Genomic DNA, 23,166 nt, shown 5'->3' with positions numbered 1-23,166 from the left:
ACTGGGGTTGCATTTCTTCACCCGCCAGCTTCCCCCCTCCCCAACCCCGCTCTTCTGCTGTTGCTGTTTCATGAACTCCACCCCCCCGCAAGACGGCAAGCCAGCTCTCTGCAGCTCTCCCCTCCCCAGGCTGCCCTACAGCACGCAGCCAATGGGGAAAAAAATGTACGCGATAAAGGAATAACCCATCTCCTGTTCTGTCTGCTTTAACTGTGTGATCCAACACACACACACACACACACACAGAGCCATGATTTTTTCTGGAAAACACAGAGATGCAAGTGGGCCCTTCCTAATATGAACGAGGACATCTTTTTCAACTTCATTCCGAGCCAAACAGGTAGAGAGCTTTGAAGGAAGAGTCAAGTGTCTCAACTCGTATTAAATTTCTCCAAAGTTTCTACATTTGAAAACCACTAATTTACTCATTGGCCATGCCCTTGCAATATTCCCTACAAAAGGCATTTTCAAATTCCATTTGACATGTACTTTCATCAGTTAATTTTTAATTGAGCCAAATATTAAATGCTCACATTAACCGGACAAAGCGTGTTTAGCTACTGATTTGCAGTGACAGCTTGTGTTATTCTCACACACAGGCCAAGCATGAAACAGAAAACTAATAACCCCTTAAGTGTATTCTCAAAGTATCATTTATGGGAAAGAAAACTACATTCAAAGGAAACTTGTGCAATGGCTGTCATTTTTCTTCCCCTGAGCCGCAAGCTGTTACAAAGCAGGGAAGCTCATTTTCTCACGGATCCGGAGGAGCTCAAGAATCCCACTGTCACTGGATGGATTCATTAAGGAGGAATCTGGCAGCAGCAGAGGGGACAGATACTTTGGAGAACGGGCCAATTATCTGGGTGTCCTTTATAATTTGAAGTTTCTGAATTCACTCATAGATAAGCCACTTGAAGAGGGTCTGGCAGTGGGAACACCATGCACAGATGGCCACGGAAGAAACGACAGGGAGAGTGGAAGATAGGGGAGAAAAGAGAATTTGCTTGTGGTTTCATTCATGGGGACAGATCTGTAAGCTGACACACCCCTCTTTTGAAAAAGCCCCTGGAGAAGTACGGTCAAGCTTCATTACAAGTAAACAAATCATACAGTCTTCCTCCAACAGATGACAAATGATGAGCAACGATGCTTTTGAGTTTGCTTCATGCCAAGGAACGAGGATTCTTCAAATGCAAATTCCACCAGTTCTTAAAAACCACAAAAAGGTTGTGATGCTTGCTTCCACCAGAACAGAGAACATAGCCCAGAGCTGCCAGGACAGTGGTTTGCTCCGTGCCACCCTTGGTGGTCTTCTTGTTGGTCAGTGTCTGGAGAAATGAAATCCCAGGTTCTCTTTCTTCTGGGAACACTGAGCTGTACCGACTCCCACCTTGTACTGGCTGCTTGTTTTTAGGGGAGAATAACTAGGGAACCATTTATCCTTGTGACTTTTATGCTACAGTTCTTTTACACTTTAGCTACAACAATAATAAGAGAGGAAAAACCACTTTGTCCCCACTGTGAGAACCATGAACAAGCCCTGCTTTTTTAAATAAGATAAAAAAATAGTGAATAATTTTAGATGTCAAGACTTTCACTGTCTGAACTGGGCCTGAAACGAGAAACACGAGAATTGAGAGCAACTGCACACATATATGCAGACTGTGTGCACGTATTTTTTTGTATAAACAGACACAATGTAACAACCAATGGGCTAGTCTCTAATATTAGCATTAAGGACTTTCACGAAAGTTGAATGTTTATTATAAAGCAACACCTAGTAGATTCCTTTTCAGGTATGAATGACAAACTTTTTCAATTCAACGGTGAAGGATGAAATCAAAACACTCTAGGTATTTTTCTTTGTTCATTGCTACTGAATATTAATGGATCAGTGGGATGGGACATTTGGAACACATATGTCCCTATAATGGGATGTTATAGAGTGGGACACACAGACTCTATTTAATAAGTGGGGTGGGACATCAGTTGGTTAGGGTGAGTTTGATGTCCAAAGTGATCATAATCCATTTATTCAATCAACAATCATTCTGTGCACCTATTATCTACTATGCTGGGTGCAGGTTAAATGTAACAGGAGGACTACTTTTTCTAATTTATTTATTTTTTGGCTGCGGCACTCGGCATGTGGGATCTTAGTTCCCCGACCAGGGATCGAACCCACGCCCCCTACAGTGGAACCTCAGAGTCTTTACCACTGGACCACCAGGGAAGTCCCAGGACTATTTTGTTAAGTAAGGAAGTGCCAGTGAAGGAGAAAACCTTGACTGTTTAAGACCCCTACAAAGGTAGGACACTAGTAGCAGGTTGAAACGACACTCATCTGACTCAAGGTGAATTATCTTTTAAGTAGGCAAACTGGTTGTAGGGAACCAAGCTCTGAACAGTAAAACTTCAAATTAATCACCTTCATTCAATCCACAGAAGTCCTCAGAGGACTTTGGGGGAAAGGCGGTGTAGAAACGGCAGTAACAAAAGCAGGTAGAATCAGCAGGGGCAGCTAGGACCACTTTTGGAAACGAAGAGGGAAGTGGGAAATCTACACGGTCTGGGGAAAAGGTACAGGGTACTCCTCCCCCAACCTCTCTCTTCTAGATCCTTAAGACCAACTGCTGCTGGGCATTTCCACTTGGATATCCTATTGGGAGCTCAAGTCGAAAATGTCCAAATTAAGTTCATCACACGTATCCCACAAGACAGTCACTGTTCTTCTCTTTCCTTTCTCTCTGGAGGACAATATCATTTTTTGAGCCAGCTGGGTTTGGAACTTGGGTCCTCTGCTTCTTTCCCTCCCTCATTTCTCACGTTCAATCTGTTCTCAGTCCTTTGGGTCCACTTCTCCACCAGCCCCCGGCACCTGTCCCCATTCCCCCGCTGCCATGGTTCCAACTTCCTGCCTGGCCTCCCACTGTCCAGCCTCAGTCACTGTCAATCTTCCACCAGCCCCCACATCACTGTTGTGTCCTCTCCTGTTGCGGAGCACAGGCTCTGGACACGCAGGCTCAGTGGCCATGGCTCACAGGAGCAGCTGCTCCGCGGCATGTGGGATCTTCCCGGACCGGGGCACGAACCCGTGTCCCCTGCATCTGCAGGTGGACTCTCAACCACTGCGCCACCAGGGAAGCCCTCAATACCCTTTTAACATCTACCAAGTTAAACACCAACCTCTCAACTTAGGGGCAGTCTTATCTCACCAGAGATCTCTCAGACTCTTTACAATCCCCCAGCAACGCCTCATGCATTCCTGCCTGATCTGCGTCCTCCAGCCCAGCTACCTGGAATGCCCTCTCCCCACATCTCCCAATGATTATCTCCTGCATAAAGCTCTTCCAGATCCCCTTCTAGCTGGCCTGGATCACTCTGTCCACTAAAGTGTGTAAAGGATTACAGCACTTTACACAGCACTTGTCTTAGTCTCATTATTGGTAGGCAAGTCCTTAGAGGCAAAGGTTATTGTCCACATTTTTCACTCAAGTGAAACATCTGGCATAGAGCTGTGCACATAGTAGGCCCCCAATAAACGTTTTCTCAATGGAAAAAGGTAGTGTGCACGCTCTACAAAATAACAAGATCTTTATAATACTTTCTGTTCCCACCACTGCCCTGGTTGCTAGGAACTCCTTGGGGTTAAGATTTGCAAACAACTGCTCATTTTCCTTGACTAAGACTTCTTCTTATTGTTTTCTCCTTTTTTTTTTTGAAGGGATTATTTATTTATCGTTTGTTTGTTTGTTTGTTTAGTTATGGCTGTTTGGGGTCTTCATTGCTGCATGCAGGCTTTCTCTAGTTGAGGTAAGCAGAGGCTACTCTTCGTTGCAGTGCGTGGGCTTCTCATTGCAGTGGCGTCTCTTGTTGTGGAGCACAGGCTCTAGGCGCACAGGCTTCAGTACTTGTGGCACGTGGGCTCAATAGTTGTGGCTCGTGGGCTCTAGAGCATAGGCTTGGTAGTTGTGGCACATGGGCTTAGTTGCTCCGTGGCATGTGGTATCTTCCCGAACCAGGGCTTGAACCTGGGCCCCTGCACTGGCAGGCAGATTCTTATCACATCATTTTTTTCTTATACTGTCACTTAAATATTTAGTAAGTGGCTCTGCAACATTATACTTAAAATTTTGTTAGAAAATAGCTCCAAACCACCTCTAAAAGTTTTCAGCTTTAAAGAGAAAGAGAGAGAGAGAGAGAGAGAGAGAGAGAGAGAGAGAGAGAGAGGTAGATAGACACATATCCCAGAAGGAATTCATAAAGAAAATAGCTAGGAGAGACTTTCAAGATGGCGGAGGAATAAGACATGGCGATCACCTTTCTCCCCACAAATACATCAGAAATACTTCTTCATGTGGAACAACTCTTACACAACATGTACTAAATGCTGGCAGAAGACCTCAGACTTCCCAAAGGCAAGAAACTCCCCACGTACCTGGCCGTGTGGCTGACAGGGTCTTGGTGCTCTGGCTGGGTGTCAGGCCTGTGCCTCTGAGGTAGGAGAGCCAAGTTTAGGACACTGGTCCACAAGAGACCTCCCAGCTCCACATAATATCAAATGGCGAAAGCTCTCCCAGAGATCTCCATCTCAATGCTGAGACCCAGCTCCACTCAACAACCAGCAAGCTACAGTAATAGACACCTTATGCCAAACAACTAGCAAGACAGGAACACAACCCCACCCATTAGCAGAGAGGCTGCCTAAAATCATAATAAGATCACAGACACCCCAAAACACACCACTGGATGCGGTCCTGCCCACCAGAAAGACAAGATCCAGCCTCATCCACCAGAACACAGGCACAAGTCCCCTCCACCAGGAAGCCTACACAACCCACCGAACCAACCTTACCCACTGAAGGCAGACACCAAAAACAGTGGGAACTACAAACCTGCAGCCTGCGAAAAGAGGACCCCAAACACAGTAAGTTAAGCAAAATGAGAAGACAGAGAAACACACAGCAGATGAAGGAGCAAGGTAAAAACCCACCAGACCTAACAAATGAAGAGGAAGTAGGCAGTCTACCTGAAAGAGAATTCAGAATAATGTTAGTAAAGATGATCCAAACTTTTGGAAATAGAATGGAGAAAATACAAGAAACGTTTAACAAGGACCTAGAAGAACTAAAGAGCAAACAAACAGTGATGAACAACACAATAAATGAAACTTAAAATTCTCTAGAAGGAATCAATAGCAGAATAACTGAGGCAGAAGAACGGATAAGTGACCTAGAAGATAAAATAGTGGACGTAACTACCACAGAACAGAATAAAGAAAAAAGAATGAAAAGAATTGAGGACAGTCTCAGAGACCTCTGGGACAACATTAAATGCACCAACATTAGAATTATAGGGGTCCCAGAAGAAGAAAAGAAGAAGAAAGGGACTGAGAAAATATTTGAGGAGATAATAGTTGAAAACTTCCCTAACATGGGAAAGTAAATAGTATACCAAGTTCAGGAAGCACAGAGAGTCCAATACAGTATAAATCCAAGGAGAAACATGCCAAAACACATATTAATCAAACTATCAAAAATCAACTACAAAGAAAAAATATTAAAAGCAGCAAGGGAAAAACAACAAATAAAATGCAAGGGAACCCCCATAAGGTTAACAGCTGATCTTTCAGCAGAAACTCTGCAGGCCAGAAAGGAATGGCAGAACATATTTAAAGTGATGAAAGGGAAAAACCTACAACCAAGATTACTCTACCCAGCAAGGATCTCATTCAGATTTGACAGAGAAATTAAAACCTTTACAGACAAGCAAAAGCTAAGAGAATTCAGCATCACCAAACCAGCTTTAAAACAAATGCTAAAGGAACTTCTCTAGGCAGGAAACACAAGAGAAGGAAGAGACCTACAATAACAAACCCTAAACAATTAAGAAAATGGTAATAGGAACATACATATCGATAACTACCTTAAATGTAAATGGATTAAATGCTCCAACCAAAAGACACAGACTGGCTATATGGATACAAAACCAAGACTCGTATATATGCTGTCTACAAGAGACCCACTTCAGACCTAGGGACACATACAGACTGAAAGTGAGGGGATGGAAAAAGATATTCCATGCAAATGGAAATCAAAAGAAAGCTGGAGTAGCAATTCTCATATCAGACAAAATAGAGTTTAAAATAAAGACTATTATGAGAGACAAAGGACACTACATAATGATCAAGGGATCAATCCAAGAAGAAGACATAACAATTTTAAATATTTATACACCCAACATAGGAGCACCTCAATACATAAGGCAAATGCTAACAGCCATAAAAGGGGAAAGCGACAGTAACACAATCATAGTAGGGAAATTTAACACCCCACTTTCACCAATGGACAGATCATCCAAAATAAAAATAGATAAGGAAACACAAGCTTTAAATGATACATTAAACAAGATGGATTTAATTGCTATTTATAGGACATTCCATCCAAAAACAACAGAATACACTTTCTTCTCAAGTTCTCATGGAACATTCTCCAGGATAGATCATATCTTGGGTCACAAATCAAGCCTTGGTAAATTTGGGAAAATTGAAATCGCATCAAGTATCTTTTCCGACCACAACACTATGAGACTAGGTATCAACTACAGGAAAAAATCTGTAAAAATTACAAACACATGGAGGCTAAACAATATACTACTAAATAACCGAGACCACTGAAGAAATCAGAGAAAATTAAAAAATACCCAGAAACAAATGACAATGAAAACACGATGACCCAAAACCTATGGGATGCAGCAAAAGCAGTTCTAAGAGGGAAGTTTATAGCAATACAATCCTACCTCAAGAAACTAGAAACATCTCAAATAAACAACCAAACCTTACACCTAAAGCAATTAGAGAAAGAAGAACAAAAAAACCCCAAAGTTAGCAGAAGGAAAGAAATCATAAAGATCAGATCAGAAATAAATGAAAAAGAAATGAATGAAACAATAGCAAAGATCAATAAAAGTAAAAGATGGTTCTTTGAGAAGAAAAACAAAATTGATAAACTATTAGCCAGACTCATCAAGAAAAAAAGGGAGAAGACTCAAATCAATAGAATTAGAAATGAAAAAGGAGAAGTAACAACTGACACTGCAGAAATACAAAGGATCATGAAAGATTACTACAAGCAACTCTATGCCAATAAAATGGACAACCTGGAAGAAATGGACAAATTCTTAGAAAAGCACAACCTTCCAAGACTGAACCAGGAAGAAAGAGAAAATATACACAGACCAATCACAAGCACTGAAATTGAGACTGTGATTAAAAAATCTTCCAACAAACAAAAGCCCACGACCAGATGGCTTCACAGGAGAATTTTATTAAACATTTAGAGAAGAGCTAACGCCTATCCTTCTCAAAGTCTTTCAAAATATAGCAGAGAGAGGAACACTCTCAAACGCATTCTACGAGGCCATCATCACTCTGATTCCAAAACCAGACAAAGATGTCACAAAGAAAGAAAACTACAGGCCAATATCACTGATGAACACAGATGCAAAAATCCTCAACAAAGGGCTTCCCTGGTGGCGCAGTGGTTGAGAATCCGCCTGCCAATGCAGGAGACACGGGTTCGTGCCCTGGTCCGGGAAGATCCCACATGCCGCGGAGCAACTAAGCCCGTGAGCCATGGCCGCTGGGCCTGTGCGTCCGGAGCCTGTGCTCCGCAATGGGAGAGGCCACAGCAGTGAGAGGCCCGCATACCGCAAAAAAAAAAAAAAAAAAAAAAAAAATCCTCAACAAAATACTAGCAAACAGAATCCAAGAGCACGTTAAAAGGATCATACACCATGGTGAAGTGGGGTTTGTCCCAGGAATGCAAGGATTCTTCAATATGTGACAATCAATCAACGTGATACAGCATATTAACAAATTAAAGGAGAAAAACCATATGATCATCTCAAGAGATGCAGAAAAAGCTTTTGACAAAATTCAACACCCATTTATGATAAAAACTCTGCAGAAAGTAAGCATAGAGGGAACTTACCTGAATATAGTAAAGGCCATATACAACAAAACCCACAGCCAACATTGTTCTCAATGGTGAAAAACTGAAACCATTCCCTCTAAGATCGGGAACAACACAAGGTTGTCCACTCTCACCGTTATTATTCAACATAGTTTTGGAAGTTTTAGCCACAGAAATCAGAGAAGAAAAAGAAATAAAAGGAATCCTAATTGGAAAAGAAGTAAAGCTGTCACTGTTTGCAGATGACACGATACTATACATAGAGAATCCTAACGATGCTACCAGAAAAGTACTAGAACTAATCAATGAATTTGGTAAAGTAGCAGGATACAAAATTAATGCACAGAAACCTCTTGCATTCCTATACACTACTGAGAAAAATCTGAAAGAGAAATTAAGGGAACACTCCCATTTACCATTGCAATGAAAAGAGTAAAATATCCAGGAATAAACCTACCTAAGGAGACAAAAGGCTTGAATGCAAAACATTATAAGACACTGATGAAAGAAATTAAAGATGATACAAACAGATGGAGAGATATACCATGTTCTTGGATTGGAAGAATCAATATTGTGAAAATGACTATACTACCCAAAGCAATCTACAGATGCAATGCAATCCTATCAAACTACCAATGGCATTTTTCACAGACCTAGAACAAAAAATTTCACAATTTGTATGGAAACACAAAAGACCCCGAATAGCCAAAGCAATCTTGAGAAAGGAAAACAGAGCTGGAGGAATCAGGCTCCTTGACTTCAGACTATACTACAAAGTTATAATCGAGACAGTATGGTACTGGCACAAAAACAGAAATATGGATCAATGGAACAGGATAGAAAGCCCAGAGATAAACCCACGCACCTATGGTCACCTTATCTTTGATAAAGGAGGCAAGAATACACAATAGAGAAAAGACAGCCTCTTCATCAAGTGGTGCTGGGAAAACTGGACAGGTGCATGTAAAAGAATGAAATTAGAACACTCCCTAACACCATACCCCAAAATAAACTCAAAATGGATTAAAGACCTAAATGTAAGGCCAGACACTATAAAACTCTTAGAGGAAAACATAGGCAGAACACTCTATGAAATAAATCACAGCAAGATCCTTTTTGACCCAGCTCCTAAAGAAATGGAAATAAAAACAAAAATAAACAAATAGGACCTAATGAAACTTAAAAGCTTTTGCACAGCAAAGGAAACCATAAACAAGACGAAAAGACAACCCTCAGAATGGAAGAAAATATTTGCAACCGAAGCAACTGACAAAGGATTAATCTCCAAAATTTACAAGCAGCTCATACAGCTCAATATCAAAAAATCAAACAACCCAATCCAAAAATGGGCAGAAGACCTAAGTAGACATTTCTCCAAAGAAGATATACAGATTGCCAACAAACATATGAAAGGATGCTCAACATCACTAATCATTAGAGAAATGCAAATCAAAACTACAATGAGGTAGCACTTCACACCAGTCAGAATGGACAGCATCAAAAAATCTACAAACAATAAATGCTGGAGAGGGTGTGGAGAAAAGGGAACCCTCTTGCACCGTTGGTGGGAATGTAAATTGATACAGCCCCTATGGAGAACAGTATGGAGGTTCCTTAAAAAATTAAAAATAGAACGACCATACGACCCAGCAATCCCACTACTGGGCATATACCCTGAGAAAACCATATTCAAAAAGAGTCATGCACCACAATGTTCATTGCAGCTCTGTTTACAATAGCCAGGACATGGAAGCAACCTAAGTGTCCATCGACAGATGGATGGATAAAGGATATTACTCAGCCATAAAAAGAAATGAAATTGAGTTATCTGTAGTAAGGTGGATGGACCTGGAGTCTGTCATACAGAGTGAAGTAAGTCAGAAAGAGAAAAACAAATACCGTATGCTAACACATATATATGGAATCTTAAAAAAAAAAAAAATGGTTCTGAAGAACCTAGGGGCAGGACAGGGATAAAGACACAGACGTAGAGAATGGACTTGAGGACACAGGGAGGGGGAAGGGTAAGCTGTGACGAAGTGAGAGAGTGGCATGGACATATATACACTACCAAATGTAAATTAGATAGCTAGTGGGAAGCAGCCGCATAGCACGCATAGCACAGGGAGATCAGCTTGGTGCTTTGTGACCACCTAGAGGGGAGGGATAGGGAGGGTGGGAGGGAGGGAGATGCAATAGGGAGGAGATATGGGGATATATGTATATGTATAGCTGATTCACTTTGTTATAAAACAGAAACTAACACACCATTGTAAAGCAATTATACTCCAATAAAGATGTTAAAAAAAAAGAAAATAGCTAGGAGACAGTCATGAACTTTTAGACTTACAGGTGCCAACTGGCATCCTTTATAGACTTTCTTTTTTCCCTAGGAGATAAAATATCAATATGTTAAGATGATGATATAATTTGTAATTAATTTTATTCCTATGCTAATTGTAAGAAGGCATTGAACTAAGAAGACTAAGTTTTTGTCCCATATTCCCTTTGAAAATTCTAATGCATCTCAGTAGAATATTTGGCTGCAATTGAATTTCAAAGGTAGTACATAGGTATGACATTCATCGTGTTGTAAAGCAGAAGAAATCTTAGCATTCGTGAAAAAGAGCTGGAAAAAGTCAAGAAAAGACAACCTGTAACACTCATGCCTTGTTTGGTGCTCCAAGCATTAGAAGTCATAAACTCTCCATATTCTTTCACAGCTTAAGAAAAGACAATTTTAAAAGATAGAAATACAGTCATTGGAACTGTCGCAAGAAAGATGTATTGGTCTCAATGGTAAAATCTCCCTTGGAAAATTTAAGCTGCACTTGACACCGTGGGTCCTCGGGCTAGTTTCAGGAGACAGAGTAAGAAGGTAGTGGGGGCGGTCATAAGCTTCTGACTCATTACGCTGAAGCTCCAGAGAGCTGATTAGCCAATTATTAACTAAAAATGGAATATGGCTCCATCCCTGAAATTCTGAAGGCAAAACAAGGAGCAGAATGGAAATACTGATGCCAGTGAAATTGCTCGCACAATCTGGTCCATTGCCTAAGAAAATCAGCCAAGGAGCCCTTAGTGCTTTTGTAACTGCTACCAACGGTCATGCCAGCATGTCAGAGAAATTCTCTTTCTAACGTGTTTAAGAGGGCGTTTGGGGAAGTAATCTTTAGTATAAGCTATTCTGGTTGTTTAGTTAGTCAAACTTTATCTAAGGCTAGCGTATAACCCTCACTCTACTCTCACATTGCAGAGATCAGAGCTAGTACAAACTCTTGCAGCAGATTCTATGTTTTCCCTGCACAGGGTTGGAATTTATGATCTCTGGAGGGAAAGCATCATATCTGATGACAGAATTTTTCCTTGCCCGGTTGCCTGTAGCAAGATTGGAGTAAGGGTTATAATATTCCAGCTCAGGCAGACCCTTTTTCTGCCCCCTCTTGCTGGTCATCTAAACATAATGCTCTTGCCTGCAGGTGAATCCCACCCTTCACATGTTGGAAGGTGACAAGGAGCTACCCCTTGGAGGTCTACCTGTGGTGGGGTGAATGGGCAGGTAGGGGTCAGTGATGGAGGTTGGTGGGAGGGGGGAGGGTCCCCGATGAGAAAGCCCACACGGCTTTAGAGAGACAATCATTCCGTCATCCTTCTCACTGAGGGACAGCTGGGTTTATCTTTTGTCTGGCAAATAAAGAGCAGAGAAATCGTGTTGGCACTACAAAATCGAGCACAGATCAGAACACGCAGCAATCTACGAAAATACTTTTAGAAATGAAAATGGCTTTGTCGTAACTTCGGAAGTTTTACAACCTCCATTTAAAGAAAGAGGACCACGCATAAAAGATGTTAGATGGTAAACACCTGCTCTTAGGAACGCAAATGTTCACAGTGGACTAGGAATTTCTGTAAGTAGCGTTTTGGAAGAGAAGCCTCTTAATAAACAGAACAGTGCTAGAACCTAAAACCAAATCAAAACAAAAGCTTTTGTTTTAATCTCTCCCCTGTTCTGGTTCAAATCGACTTGGACTTGTCTGCATACCAGAATGATTTAAGAAAGATAGTTCTTCAAACCAATCTATTCTAATCAACCTCATCAATCTCAGGTGTCTTTCACCAAAAAACAAAATTAATGAAATACGTTAAAAACTGCAGGCTAGTGTTTATTAAGTCTTCATAATATGTAGAAAGAGCTCCTAATGGGTAAATATTTACCAAGGGAACCCCCCTGCCTTTCAGTTCTCTTGAGCATACGTCCGTGTAACATCGTATTTTTTTAAAATCATCTCTATTTCTCCTCCTAGTTAAATCAGGCCTAATGCACACATGAACAGCCATATGGTTAGAAATAACTTTTTCAGACAGAGATTGAAGTATGTGCAAAATAACACATCCTTAGGGTTTGGTTTTGTTTTGTTTCTTCTTTTTCCCTCTAAATCTGAGAGTTTAGAATCATCTTATCAGGCTGTGTGGCAACTGAGTTCACAACGACATCTCCAGCCCTGGTCTGTGAGGGCATCCGGGGCAGGGAAAAAGCCTTCCTCCCTGGGCCCCCAAACTAACCCAGGGCCGGGCACATAGAAGACGTGCAGTCACGTCTGTTGAATAACTGTCTCCGTCCTTTGCTGACACTCAGCGTTAACCGCATTTCGACGTCAAGCACTGATTTTGTTTGAATTGAACCTCAAATACGGCATATCTCCGGGGGCAAAAAAAACAACCCTTTTACTTGTACACTACAAATGCAGCGCTGTTTTTCCAGCACAAATGCACTTCTGCTGAAATACTGCTTTGCAAAACTCTTGGCAAAGACACGATGGATGACCTCAGAAATGGGTGCGGGGACGTGCTGAGTGGGAGAGACCACCATTAATACACACAGCACCCACACACCTGCTTCGTGAGTGGGTTTATCATCCTCCAAAAAGCTGACTAGGGCTGGGAGTCGAGATAAAGAAAAGCTATTTAAGAGTTTGGCTTAAAAAAAAATAATAATCTGTGGCTTTCTGTTACCTGGTGTGCTGTGTAGCCTAGCAACATTTACCAATTCTGAAATGTACCGGTTCAATCAAGGATTGCTAAAAAGATCAATCAGTTCTCACTCGAAAGCACAGCGAAAAGTGACAGGATGCACATTAGAAAGTCATGTTTTCGACCGACATTAAACAGCAACAAAGGCCCTAAAACAGAAAAGAGAACTGTGTGAAATATAAAATTTTACAGAAGTCCCCCAAAGCAATCGCTCAGCAGCACATAACTGCAAACTCTGGGAGCAATAATGTATCTTTCTCTACAAAATAAATTACTGAAAGGGGTCATGTGATTCTTAGCAGGCGGAAAGATGCACTTTCCCAAGGAAAGTTCATCATTAAATATATTATTTAAGACTGGATCATCTTCAGGCTATTTTTAATCCTATCATTTTGCTGCCAAAATTAGCTATAAGCAGCTGAAACTCAGCCACTAGAAAACTGATGTTTTTTCATGTATTTTATACACTGGCCTGAGAAGAATATTGCTTTCCAGTTAATCAAACGTTTGGATGGATGTACAGAAAAGAGAAACTGCTTGCTGACCAACTCATAAAAAGGAAGCCAACCTCTACTGGACGTGGAGAGGTAAGTTCCTGTCTTCCTAAACCACAAAGACCAAAGGACAAACACACACAAAAAAGTCGCACCACCATGTCATCAACAGAATGAAGCCAATATCCAAGTTATTATAGCATGTCATTCTTGCAGCTGTCAAACATCTCTCTCTCTCCTAAGACATGAAGCGAAACGTTGTCACGTTTCTCAGTTCGGAAGGCGCCATCAATGTTCATTCACCATCAACTTGCCCAAATCTCAACCCTCTGCTTGCAAGAGCCCCTTCGTCGTGAAGCGGTCTCAGGGCCCCTAAACTCATCTACAGAATTTGAACTGTGTTACAAGGGGATCAAACAATACCGAATGGAGCTATTAAAAGAGCTAAATTTCCTGTCTTTAACTGGAGTAGAAATGCTATCTTACTTCCATGGGGTCTGTAATGCCAGCACAAATTGTATAGCTACCATGCAAAACATTCTTGAGAGGATGGAGCTTGTAATAATTTCTCTGCTGTCTCTCTTGCATTCCAGTCTATTTCTTCCAAGGGTCAGATCACTCTAGCGGACACATGGGAAATACTCAGCATCCTAGGTAATATTACGGACCCGCGGGGCCACTGGAAAGGTACCCTGTAGGATCCATCCCAGATTGCCGTTTTTCCTAAAAGTCGTCCACGAGAATCAATGGTCGGTGACGGCAGCCAGCATCTCTAACTCTCACGTGCACACAAACACCTGTAGACGTGCGAAGCACAGATTCTGACTCAGAAGCTCTGGGGTGGGACCTGAGCCTCCGCATCTCTAAGAAGCTCCCAGGTGACACCCACGCTGCTGGTCCCTGAGCCACACTTGGGGCGGCAGGGTCTCGGACAACTCCTAGAACTGCTGCCTCCCTCTGGAAGCCTTATTCAGACTTAGGAATAAAGCCATACTCCACTCCACAGCCAACTTCTTCTTTAGTCTTCATATAATTTGTAGACTTCTAGGTCCATCTATCATCCAAGGCCCTGCTTTCTCCAAGTTATGGAACATGGAATGCAAACTGTTTTTCCTCGGCCTCAGAAGTAGCAGCAGCAAAGGAAAAAAATGTGACTTAGAATCTAAAGCCCCCGTAAGAATAGATTCAGTAGATGAGCTGATCCCCCGTCCTGTAAACAGTACAAGTCATTATCCAACATTAAAAGAACGTCCTAGCTCTCTTCTGACATTTTACCGTCCTTACTGAGTCCTTTCCACTGCAAGATGCAACGTATTATTAGGGATGCAACACTGACTGGTGCAAATTTGGAGGAAAATCTGTCTGAATATCAAATGCTTAAAATAAAAATTTAGGTTCATAATGCACCTTTGAAAGGATAAGTACATCAGGCTCTCAAGTACTACCACTTTTATTATTCCAAAGTGTCCATTTTTGATTGCATTTCCTGATATATACCTTTTTTGGGGGGAAAAGTCCTCTGCTTTCCTATTTAGTCATCCATCTATATGTTCTCCTGAAAGCCACACATTTTACCATCAGCTATTTGTGCTTCTATATGATTTATTTTTACTATAAGAGGGCTTGTCAAAAAAAGTTTATCATGTTCTACAGTATGTCATTGTGGTTTGGCGTCATAAAATGCAGCCTCTCCATTTATCAACCTCAGATACCTGTTGACCACAAAGATAGGCTCTACTAAGAAAACTCTATTTTGAAAGGAGGCAAAGGTGAGCCTTCACTTAAAGAGACAATTCAACTGGATGAGATGTTAATACACCACAACTCGACAATAAAGATCAAGATTATATCTTAATTTCTATCATAAACATATGTCTCCATTTCCCATCTTTTTATTAAATTACTTGACACATGACAGTTACCACCATGGATTTCTTTCAACTAGAAAGAAAATTTAAAAAAATTTTTTCCCCAAAATATATAATAGTCAAACTGTTATATTAGTTTTACTTTGGTCCTAAAATTATCCTTTTGGCGTCTGGAAGTCCCTCCCTACCTCTTTGGTTATGGTGGTTAAAAATAAAACCACCTACTTAACCAAACATTTAACAAAAATATTCTTTACACACTTCACTGAATTCTTCCAGAATTATTAAAGATCTGATAATATGAGATCTCGAAAAACAAACAATTCACAGAAAGCATTTAAATTTTAGAGATTAAATAGGGATGTTTTACTTTTAAACACTGAACAGTGGCATCAATATTTTGTCAACTTTGGTCAAGTAGGATCAGATGTTCATGTCAGTCATCTACTTTTCTTGGCCTTTTCTCTTTTTGGCCCCTTACCATTAGCACACTTGTAAACTGTAGTAAAATATGTAACGTGCTTCTTGAAATCGAATCTACCTGTAGTGACTTCTAAGCTTTTTGCTCCTGTTAGGTCCTATAAAATAATAACATTAGTAATTCTCCCTAGAGACTGTGAAAGGAAGCACTGAATTGCATCCTTTTTCAAAGACAGTTCTTCAGATTAAAAGACAAGAATTATTCCTCTTTCACTTTTTCACAAAGTAATCACTTCAGATATAAAGTGCAGATGTCAATTACACTTCTTCAGTGTTAGGATCTGTACCCCTCCCCCAAAGAACCACACACACAAAAAAAACACTTTATGGTGACATGATAGAGGCTCTATCTAGCACAACAGTACCAGAAAAAAAAAAAAAAAAAAAAAAACAGTTCACAGATGTTCTTCAAAAATACAGGCATCAATCACTTCAGCTAAAGCCAGAGCACGAGAATCCGGAGCTACAAATCAATTCTTCTACACTTTATGTAGATACTCTAGATGCAAGTTTTGCCAGCAGAGGGGACCACCAAATCACGTGGATTCTAGGTGGTGAAAAGTAGAAGATACTAAAATTCCAGTAAACCTCAAAATCACACACAAGTTATAGAAACAGAACATACGGTTCACAGCCAATGCAAATTCTGTCACTGATGAAATAAGCACCCACAGCTGAGTCTCCTTCAAGACACTAGGTCACGCCCATTAGGAATATGGCACACAGTGGAGGCTGGAGCCGCCGGGCTTTGGGAAAGTCAACTTACAGCTTACCTCTCTACAAACACCCAGGTGTTCCAGGGAAAGGGGCTACACAGGTTTTCCTCTTTGGGTAGATCTTACCAAGTGAGTCAGAAAAGGCATGCCCTTGGTCCTCTGCGGGAGTCTGTTCTACCAACTGGATGGTTGTCAAATTTTAGTACAAAGAAGAAACCCACAGGGGAGCTTATTTCTGATGTTGATTGCCAGGACCCAGCCTGGCATCTAGTTTATGAGTTGTCCCTGAAATGTCCCATTTCAACAGGCTACTCAGGCCAGGTACCGTGATGAGGGGGATCCTTGGACCCCCAGTTTGAGAAACCCTGAAGGGATGCCATTTACCCCAAGATTCTACTGAACGGCAAAGGCTGGATCTTTGAACCTCCATGGCTCGCAAGCAAGGGAAACAATTTTGCCGAGAAGCAATGATCACAGTTGGGTTGGCAGGGAGACCTCTGTACAGGGAAAGAGGGAGGGAAGCCACAACCCTGATTTTATTTCATTGGCCCATCGGCCTCCCTTGGCCCAGTAGCCCACCCAGACTCCAACCACCGCATCTCAGACCCGAGAGGTCCAGCCCAGACTCACATTCAACCAGACATGCACTTACCCAGCCTCCGTTATCCTGGATCCAGGTGTGCAGGTGTCGGTTCAGGTACTCGGTCATCCACAGGGCGATGTTGTCCACCAGAGGGGACATCTCCCGGTTGACGCTCTCCACACACATGACCCCGCCGAACTCAAAGAAGGCCACAATCCTCCCCCAGTTCACCCCATCCCTGAAGAGCTCCTCCACCACCGTGGCAAAGCGTCCCCTCGCGGTGAAGGGCGTCAGGTGCAGCTGGCTGGACATCTCGGCGAAGTCGCGGCGGTAGCGATGAGAGAAGTCATCACCCGCCTGGCGCAGGGTCAGGTGAACCACAGGTGGCACGGGGCTGAGCGCAGGCCCCCCGGCGGGGGCGGCGGGGGCGGTCTGGGGCGGCGGCGGGGAGGTCCTGGATGGTGCTGGGGTGCGCCCAGGCTGGGAGGAGAAGATGCCCGGCGCGGGGGCGGCCCCCGGGGACGCGGCGCCCGCGTCTCCGGCATCCCACTCGTAGCCCCTCTGCGACAGCTTATAGTGGATGTACTTCATCACTATCTCCCGGTTATCATAGCCTGTTCTCCCAGCGTGCGCCATCCTTCCCCCACGGAAAAGCAGCCGGGTACCGACAGCACCTCTCGCCCCCGTTTCCCGCCCCACGGTCCCGCACGTGAGAATAGTTATAATCCAGCTATTTTATTGGATGTGCTTTGCATTCTTGGATGAGGGGGTGTCTTCAGTCACGCGGAACACTTGATTCTGGTGTTTCCCTCTTGGCATGAGATGCAGGATATTTTTATTTAAATTCCTTTCGGATCTTTAGTTCATGAGGCACATTATTAATTATAGTTAATATCAGTCTACTTCCTCCGTGATGCTGAAAGGTTAAAAAATCTAATCAGTCAAAATCAGGTGCATTTCCCTTTATACAGTGGGTGAAAGCAGGGCACACACACTACAAGTTACACAGCTGAAAAGAATATAATTAACTGCCTGGAAATTAAACTTACTCGAATGCACTTAAAGTTAAAAATCTCAACTGTTTCCATTGAAAGTTACATGAAACCCATTTCCTGTGCAAAGAACTTACTTGTATTTTTTCAGGACAGCATGATCCTCTGTCAAGTTTCCTTTTCTGTGAAAACAAATGCATAAGGCAAAGATTCCATCAATCTTCAGAACTCTCCACTTAAATAGCTGCTGTGAAACTTCCAAATGAATCAGGAGTTGGGGGCGGAGGGTGTAAAAATTAGGAGAATTTCCAGTTTGATTCCCAGACTTCTTCACAGAAATGTCAATCCGTAGGAATCCCAACCGGAGATCTCAAGAGCACGAGCAAAGAAAGGCAGCGGCGGCGGCAGATGAATTACAATTTTCCGTCCAGTATTTGCAGAAGTCCTGTGATTTTCCCCCTCTCGGCAATTTACACGCGCGGGCACACGCGCGGGCACAGACATGGATCTCTGTCCGCGGGACCGCTTCACGCCTCCACGGGAGAGAGACAGGGACCGGGGACCGGTGGACGAGCCGGGGACGGGGGCAGGAATCCTCCTCTGATTAAACTCCGAACAGCGAATGGATTTTCCGAAAAGCTGCTTGATAAATGAAGGCTGGACGCGCCCGGCCCGCCGGTGCCGAGCGCGAGAAGCCCGCGCTGTGTGTGGTGCGCCGAGGGCTGGGGAGAAGGACGTGGTGGGGGAGGGTTTTATTTTTTCCCTCTTTTCCTAAAAAGGATGACTGCTACGAAGTTCTCCCCCCTGGACCCCCTCTTCCGCTGCACCCCACCGGCGCACCCCGCCTCCGGGCTGCGCACCCTTTCTCCTCCTCCTGCTCCTGCGCGGCGGCGCTGGTGGCGCCCGCCTCCCCCGCGCTCCCGCCGCGCACCCGCTCCGGGCGATGACGGCCGCGCCGGCGGGGAGGGCCCAGAGCCCGGCACCTTCGCTGGCGGCGGCGGCGGCGGCGGCGGCGGCAGCGGCGGCGGCGGCGTCTCGGCGGGGAAACCGAGAGCGGCGGGCGGGAGCGCGGAACGCGGAGGGCGGGGGCGGGGGCGGGCGCGAGGAGGAAGGGGGCGGGCGCGGCGCGGGGGGGCCTGGCCTCTTCATTCTCCTCTCGAACCGACTGGTTTCCTGTACGTACGTCACACGGTTCATTCAAAAAAAGAAGAAAGAAAGAGCCCTCCTCGGAGCCGCCCCGCCGCCTCCTCCGCCCCGCTCCCCTTGCCGGGTTAAAGGAGCCGCGGCCGGCCCGGGAGTGGCGCGCCCCGCCGGGACTCATGGCGCGCAGGCCCGCGGCCGGGGAGGGAGCGCCCGGGACGGCCCCCGCCCGCTGCGCCCGCCCGCTGGGCCCGGCCGGTGGGTGGCGCGGGCGGCGCAGGCCTCCCGCGCGGCCGCGGCGCGGTGGGTGTGCCAGGGGCCTCGTCGGGCCTGCGGTGGGCCCGGCGCGCGCTCGGAGTCTCCGGGGCCCGCGAGGGGTCGGGGGCGCCAGGGGAGCCGCACGCGGCCGGTCGGGCGGCTGCTGGGGCCAGAAGCTGGGGCGACGCCGACAAAACAAGCGCTGGAAGAGCGCCGGGAATCGCTTCGACCCTTCCTAGCCGTGCGCGCGGGCGCGCGCGCGCGCGTGTGTGTGTGTGTCCGCGTCCACACATCGTGTTACCAGGGACTTTGACCGTTTCTAGCCGTGCGCGCGCGCGGTTTGTGCGTGCGTGTGTGTGTCCACACATCGTGTTACCAGGGGCCTCAGCGCTGCCCTCCCATCAAGAGAGGCGACGCTGCACGTTCATCCGCGAGGGAAGCCCCAAGCATCGTGTTTACTTTCAAGCTGCTTCCTAGGTGTCCACGCACAACATACACTCCGGAGACGCCATCCGTGACCGAGGCCACACAGAGCTCTCAGTGGCGCGGCCGAGGGATTAGTGAGGGATACCAAGGGCTTTCGAGTGGTTAAGTAAATGTTTTTCCTCCTCTCCTAACAATTTCGGCACTGGGTGAGGGCTGGACGCCACGGGGGGCTACAGGTCAACTTTCAGGCCCGCAGCCCCCCAGCCAGGGTGGGTGGGTTTCTAAAGGCCTCCGCGGTCGCTTAGCAGCCAGTCTTAGATGTCCGCACCTTCTCGAGTTATCTATATATACACAAACCTATTTATTACACACACATATGTACACATTAAAAAAAAAAATTCACCAGGATGAATAGCTCCCAGGAGAAAAGCACATAGGGCAAACAAGTTGCATGTGTTTATTTTTATCTCTAAGAGTTTTTGACAAATAAAGTGCCAGGAACAAATTAGCACGGGGGCTTACCTAATAGGACTCAAGTACAAACATATAGGGACACTGGCCTGTTGAGGTCATAGAAACATGACAAGTGAGTACTGCCATGTATACAAATATGTTCTCACACTATATTTTGTCTCATTCCTAGTCTAAAATCAAAGCATTCATTCTGTGGCAAAATAAGTATGGCAAATTATTTTCATTTCTTCATTTTATCAAATACGATCAATCGGCCAACATGCCAACCTCTTGCATATAGGAATGGGTGCCTGGTACAAATGTCTTATCCAGGCAAGAGGGAATGAAGGAAGGTGGTCCTTCTTGCCTTCCAACTGCTGTAACAAAGTCCCCTTTTATCCATGGCAATGGCAGGGAGGTGCGCTGGCCTGGGGAGAGACACTGGGTATAGACTGACCTGGATGTATATTTTCACAAAATAGCAGAAGCCCGTGTTAATGCTACACATCATGGTTTAGGGGTCTTCTCAGAACCTTGTCCTAACCCCCCAAAATTACTTAAGAGGAATTGAAAGCCTTAGTGCTTGAGACCCAGCATGTCAGTGAGGAAATGAGAGGCCAGAGCTGGAAAAAAGATTGTACTTCTGCAAAGAGGGAGACCAGAAGGAAACAGATATCCCATTCCCAGAAAAAGGAAAGCTGCCTTTTTTTCTCCTTTACTCCACAGAGCCTCACTTTACATTTCCTCCACACTTATGTGGCATCTTGACCATAACCAAACATTCTCCAGACAGGTCTGCATTATTCCTTGATTAAGGCTATATATTCCCTAGGAATGTTCTGGATACTCCTTCAATCAAAAGAGTGAAACCGTTCCTCCATTCAGATTGCATGCTTATTAGATTCCACCCAAAGTGTAAGGACATGTATTCCTTGGAGGTGTGTGACTTAACTATTTGTCTGTGAGTATTGGTGAGCCAGTGGAGGGAGCACCGGTCTGAGTCAGGAGTCCTAGGTGCGAATCTAGAGACCTTCCGATAACCTTCAAAATGTAAGCACTGTGGGCTTTTCACTTCCCAAGACTTCTTCCACCTAGAGCCAATGGATGGTCCTTTACCTGGTTTTGCCTGGCCGGCTTCTAGCAGTAGGGTAGCACCAGGGAAAGAAAAGAACAAGATGCAGGGAATGGAGATTGTACCAAGCGTCTGAAAGGCCTGTGTTTCCCTTCTTTATTCTCCAATCTGCCAAACAAAAAGCTTTTTATTGCCAGTTTTTGCCACCTACTGGTTGATGTTTAACAGTATCATTCAGAAAGTTCTCTTCATCCATCACCAATATAAATCTTCCCAAAGTTTATGAAATTCAAAAAGGACATGATTCTAATCTGAACATAAATACTAGTATTTAATATAGGTACGTATCAAATCTTCCCAACTATTAAAATTTTTATTTAAAACAAGGATAGAAAGACAGTGTTTACTGAGAGGGAACTGACAACTAATAGGTAAGATGAAAGAGTTAAAAATATAAAACATGACCCCAAACCATTTAGGCAAACTGATGTGAAAATAAATCCATCAACAAAATGAACTGACTGGGGAGAGTAAAAACCAGCAGGTAGCCTGCATAAAAGAAAAAGGAACTGCTTAAAAAATAACATCTCACAGGCCTAGATAAGCAATCCAAAACACTAATTTCCAATTTCAAGTATCTTCTACATTATTGTTTCCAACTTTATTGAGATATAGTTGACATAAGTATCTTCTATACTACAAACTCTTATGCTAAATAGGGCCATTTGCTTTAAGACGGTTTACACACTTTGTTGGCAAACATTATATAATAATGTTATTATAATACTAATTCCCTATTAGTATTAGTTACTAGTAATACTAACAGTAATACTGTTCCTGACTCATTTATGCTCCAGAGCCTCTCTTCTGTAAGTGTGATCGCATCCAAGTAATCCACTGTGTGCTCTCAAACCATCCTTGTCCTCATCAGGAAACTCTTTTACCAAATCTAAACCAACAAGCCTTGGTTTAACTGAAAAACCCACCTGGCTAATTTTTGGTGGGTCCTAAGCCTCAAAAAAAATGTTTGGAATCATTAAGCAACAACTTTTGAAACCAAGCAACGAAGTGCAGGTAGGTCATTCTGTTGTGCAAGTTTAACAGCCAGCAAATCACTTTTACATTTGGTTTACAAAGGGAAGCACAATAAACTCACTCGTGGCGATTTTTTTCCTTTCAAATTCATCACTTGGTATTTAAAGTGAATCAACTGAGATTAGGAACTTGTCTTATACGTTTCAAATGTTTACTCCTCTTGTTGGATTGACACGAAACACCATAGTATTCAGGGGAAATAGGCAAAGAATATACATTCTTATGTTCAATAACTAATGTTTATTCTCTTATGCTCTTTAGCACAGAGCACAGTATCTCCCAGACATTCACTGTTGATGAACACATTTAGAAAAATCAAGGTTAATATGTTTGTTATCTAGAGCTGCGGTAACAAAGTACCACAAACTGGGTGGCTTAAAGCAGACATTTATTCTCCCACGAGAGAGAGGAGCTCAAAGTCCAAAATCAAGGTGTCAACAGGGCCATGTTCCCTCTGGAGGCTTTAGGGAAAAATCTTTCCTTACCTCTTTCTAGCTTTCGTTGGGGGATGGCAATCTTTGGCTTGCAGCTGCTTCACTCCGATCTGCACCTCTGTCCTCCCGTGGCATTCTCGCTGTGTGT

The 23,166-nt window shown here is 43.8% G+C and overlaps 1 protein-coding gene across 8 annotated transcripts in view; it reads right to left on the bottom strand.

Annotated features, from left to right (window-relative positions):
- BCL2 (BCL2 apoptosis regulator) overlaps nucleotides 1-19,125 on the bottom strand; it is a 182,674-nt gene extending 163,549 nt beyond the window's left edge. For 7 of the 8 annotated variants that reach the window (XR_010836745.1, XR_010836747.1, XR_010836746.1 and 4 more), the window contains exons 1-2: nucleotides 18,278-19,125; nucleotides 17,218-18,064 (exon numbers count right to left, since the gene is read on the bottom strand). Coding sequence is in view for 4 of the 8 variants with exons in the window: in XM_059041306.2 (XP_058897289.1) it covers nucleotides 17,218-17,784 (567 nt within the window). In the remaining 4 variants the exon portion in view is untranslated. Of the gene's footprint in view, nucleotides 1-17,217; nucleotides 18,254-18,277 lie in introns of those variants that run through there. The other variant, XM_067014636.1, reaches the window with a different exon arrangement.
- Between the last annotated feature and the right edge of the window lie 4,041 nt (nucleotides 19,126-23,166).

This window comes from Kogia breviceps, chromosome 15, assembly GCF_026419965.1.
Source record: "Kogia breviceps isolate mKogBre1 chromosome 15, mKogBre1 haplotype 1, whole genome shotgun sequence".
Lineage (NCBI taxonomy): Eukaryota > Metazoa > Chordata > Mammalia > Artiodactyla > Physeteridae > Kogia > Kogia breviceps.
The sequence above is the reverse complement of the archived record's forward strand: the minus strand, read 5'-3'. Positions and strand labels throughout refer to the sequence as shown.